The 4,383-nt window shown below is 32.8% G+C and overlaps 1 protein-coding gene across 1 annotated transcript; it reads left to right on the top strand.

Annotated features, from left to right (window-relative positions):
• Positions 1–1,940: 1,940 nt before the first annotated feature.
• On the top strand, positions 1,941–2,605 carry LOC102598588 (protein transport protein Sec61 subunit beta-like). Its single transcript, XM_006343386.2, has one exon. It carries the CDS (start codon positions 1,994–1,996, stop codon positions 2,315–2,317), a length of 324 nt encoding a protein of 107 aa, XP_006343448.1. The 5' UTR covers positions 1,941–1,993; the 3' UTR covers positions 2,318–2,605.
• Positions 2,606–4,383: the final 1,778 nt, after the last annotated feature.

Here is a 4,383-nt window from a genome sequence, read left to right as displayed (position 1 = left end):
TTTTTGGAGTTCTTTCTTTAGAGCTAACAATTAAGAAAACAATGTTGAATTTTATTAGGTACGTAGGGTTCATAGTTTAATTAAACACCCTTTTTTTTTTACAAATCTATTAGATTTAGGTTGGAGGACCAATATGAACACATTTTGTTATACATTAAGGACCATTTCAATCAAGTAAAATACATTAAGAAGCAAAATGAACACATTTGTTATACATGCAGGACTATTTCAATCAAGTGAAATATATTAAGGATCAACATAAAGCAATTACCCATATATTAAGGTCCATTTTGCTCATTTTCTTTGATTTTCACCCACTTCGTGAGAAAAGATGTAAAGTCACTACTGAAGTTCTCCCAATTTTTTTTTAAAAAAATACCTTTAACTTTGCGAGCATCCTATTACCCCACAAAAGTATTAAATATCTTTGTAAATATACCATTTCGATCCATTTTCTCACCTACCTTGTGAGCACGCAAATAATAGCGCGCGTGGATGTATTTTCTTGCTGCCAAAAAACTAATGAAAAAGCGCCACATTTCAGTTGTTTTATTTATGAATTATTTACTTCATTTAAATACATCATCTTCCCTTAAAAAAAAACTCAACAGAGAAATGAAAAAAAATGGAAAGAAATGTTCTTCATTTTAATACTTCATCATTCTTAATGGAAGCAAATTTAATAATAGGGTTTGCTCACAAAGTAAATATCCTCAATCTGATTCAATTTTAAGATTGTGAGTTCATATTAAGGAGAAATGTAAAAAATGAAGGCAAATTTAGATCGAGTCGTGAATTATAAATTGTCACCATTTATCAATATGAAGCCGATGATCTTCAAGATAAGTTGTTACGAAGAAAACGAGGAGACAAACTGAGAAATAGAAAACAAAAGAAGATTTTTTTTCCTTTTTGAAACAAATTGGGTCAATTTAATATTTAAATTAAATTTAAAAGGTGAGCATCATCACACATGTGGTGACAAAATGAGTTGAAATGATATATTTACAAAGGTATTTAATATTTTTGTGGGGTATAAAACACCCTTACAAATTAAGATATCTTTTTAAAAATTTAAGATAACGGCTATTTTTATATCTTTTCTCTTTAATTTAATACACATGTAAACAATCTGAGTCATTACTAAAACCTACACTTCAAAGTGTGAAGGAAGCGTTCGAAATTTGTAGGGGGGAAAGAAAATGACTTGCTATTTTGTTTAATAAAGAAAGAAAGAATTGCTATAAATTAATAAAATTGTATTGATTTTGAAATCTTAAATATTAGCATTTCTAATATAATTTTATAACATAAGATTTATTTTTATTTTTAAAAATCAGTCAATTTTAAAATACTAAATATTAGAATAATACTCTTTCCAATTAAAAAAGAATGACCTAGTTTGACTTGACACGAAGTTAAGGAAAATAAAGAAAACTTTTCAATCTTGTGGTCTTAAATTAAAATTATGTCAAATATACAAAAATATAATTTAAACTTGTGACCTCAAATATAACTTGTGAAAATCTAAAATCAAAGTGTTGTTAAAAAATTGAGTCATTCTTTTAGATACAGATTAAAAAGGAAAGTATGTCATTCTTTTGAAATAAATAGAATAATAAAAAATAATAACGATTATTTATATTATAGGTAAAAATTCAATTAATATTTCTAAATATTATAATTTTGATAATATAGATTCTTATATACTCTTACTAACACTTGTCAAAAGTTTCTAATAGTCATTTTAATTTCTCGAACGAAGAGATACATAAATGATGATCCTTTTATGGACTCTGCAAACCACCAAAAGTATCTTATTTTGTTGTACACTATGCACTCATGTTTATCCACGTAACAACCCGCCTAACTAATCAATACTAACATGTCATCTTAACTGCCCCTAGTTTTCTATTTAATTACACTTTCACCCTCTCTCTCTCATTTCCTCGTAATAATCACACTCTTCAACACTTTCTCCCCATAACCAACAATGGCGCGAGGCTCTTCTTCTCAATCCACCTCTTCCTCCACAACCCGCTCGGGAACAGCCGCACCCCGTGGCTCCGCCGCCGCTACAGCTGGTATGCGCCGACGCAGGCTCGGTGCTTCTTCCTCTGGTGGTGGTGGTAACGCTGTAGTAGGCTCCGGCAACGCTAGCAACATGCTCCGTTTCTATACTGATGATTCTCCAGGTCTGAAAATTAGCCCGACTGTCGTCCTTGTGATGAGCCTCTGCTTCATCGGATTCGTTACTACTCTCCATGTCCTCGGCAAATTCTACCGCTACCGATCTGGCTCTGGCTCTGGAGCCTGATTATTCGGGTTCAGATCTTTGATTTTGAACCACACGTCGTACAGGAAAATTTAGTCTGTTTGTTGTTTTTAATTTCGATTTTCGTTTCACCATCTTTTGCTGGTTCTGTTTCCGTTTTAGATGGCTGAATTTGACTTTAGGAAGATGATAAAAGAAGCTTCCAATTAAGGGAATTTTGAACGTTTACGTGTGCTTTTTGTTTTATCTAATCAGTAATGCATAGATTTTGTTCAGAAAAGGATTATTAATTTGGAATTTCGATCCATTTTAGCTATGTTTATTCGTTTATCTTTTATGTTTTTTATGTGCTTGTGAATATGTCAGCCAATTTTTCTCAAAGAAATGCAGGTCCTGAATCGCGTAATTATACATGAAGTTTTGGATTCATATGTGAGTGTGATGATTTATGAATACTGTACTAGAGAACCAGAATAGAATGAAATGCAGAGGACTTAAAAAGCTGGCCATAACTAATTTGGGATTAAGTCGTAGTTGATTGATGTGATTGTGTACGAATTGAGTTTGATTTTAGTGGATTGATGAATTGAATAAGGCTCTTTACAACCATCATAATCCGACTTCCCAGAGTAGTCCTCCTACTCATTCAAAGTTCATCATCCTGAGTGATTTGAAGATGGAGTTGCCACAAGATTGTGATAGATAAGTTTGAACTCTTTTTTTCTATTTTTTTTTGGTAGCTTTCTGGTTTCATGATATTGTGTTTTTGTAGGTGGTATGGTTTTGTTATTCCTGGAACTTACTTCAAGTAAGTTTTTAGTAGAAGGATTGTGCAATCTTGAAAGCTCTATCCATAGAACTATTGTGGGGGTGCTTTGTTCAGTTTCTGTGCTAAACTTGCATGCCTAATAAATCCATATCTGTTTGCCCTGACTTGTTGTTTTTTTCATAGCAAAAGGGTGTGCAATCTTGAATGGCTTTCCTTTTCTTATTGGAAGGTGATTGATAGCATATGATTAGAGTATAACATGATTATGGTTTGCATTTGTTTGTTCAATAAGGCTTTGTCAGGGGCTTTCTTGTTTTAGGAATCACCAAAATGCAGAGAGGCACTTGTAATTGTTTGTAGTTATAACATGGTTCTAATTGATCTTGGACTGGAATAGATTTTTCTTGGTGCATTTTATAACGATATCAATGAGCTGTGGCTATTTACAACTGTTAAAAGTCTTGAAATTTCTCATAGTTATTCTCCATATGATATCCATAACTTCCCTTCAATGAAATCTCTCTCGCCCCGCCTGCTGGTCTGACTAATTCAGGTTCACATAGAAATTAAAATAGAACCGAGGTAAAACACCCCTAACTATTGCACTCTTTCCTGGTCTCCATTATCCCGAAAATCCTTTTTCATCACTCTCAGTGCATCAAGTCGAATAGTGAAGTTTAACAATCTTAAGCAGCTTTAAGGTAAAGATGGCATTCAGGCGCATAAGTGCTAGTAGTCTCGTCAATCAAATCTTTCTCTCATTAGGCAACAACTTTGTGCAACTAGCTCTGTTCAATGAGTAAAGCTAGTTGAAAAGGAACGCATAGTTTTGTTCAGAAAAGGAATATTAATTCAGAATATCGATCCATTTTAGCTATATTTATTTGATTGTTTTTCATGTACTTGTGAATATGATACAGCCAATTTTTCGCAAAGAAATGCAGGTACTGAATCGTGTAACTATACATGAAGATTTGGATTCATATGTGAGTGATGATTTATGAATACTGTACTAAAGAACCAGAATATAATGAAATGCAGAGGACTTAAAAAGCCGACCATAACTAATTTGGGATTAAGTCGTAGTTGATTGATGTGATTGTGATTTAGGTTGATTGATGAATTGAACAAGGCTCTTTAGAGCCATCCTACTCATTCAAAGTTCATCCTGATGTGATTTGAAGATGGATTTGCCACAAGATTGAGATAGATAAGTTTGAATTCTTTTTTGGGAGTGTTCTGGTTTGATGGTATTGTGTTCTTGTAGGTGTATGATTTTGTTATTCGTGGAACTTACTTTAAGTAAGTCTCTAGCAAAGTGGTGTGTAATCTTGAAAAC

The sequence above is a fragment of the Solanum tuberosum genome, unplaced genomic scaffold (assembly GCF_000226075.1).
Source record: "Solanum tuberosum cultivar DM 1-3 516 R44 unplaced genomic scaffold, SolTub_3.0 scf00044, whole genome shotgun sequence".
In the NCBI taxonomy this organism is placed as follows: Eukaryota; Viridiplantae; Streptophyta; class Magnoliopsida; order Solanales; family Solanaceae; genus Solanum; species Solanum tuberosum.
The sequence above is the reverse complement of the archived record's forward strand: the minus strand, read 5'-3'. Positions and strand labels throughout refer to the sequence as shown.

Bases quoted from the DNA above. Each gene is read 5' to 3' on its own strand.
- LOC102598588 (XM_006343386.2), top strand. From the start codon at position 1,994: ATGGCGCGAGGCTCTTCTTCTCAATCCACCTCTTCCTCCACAACCCGC.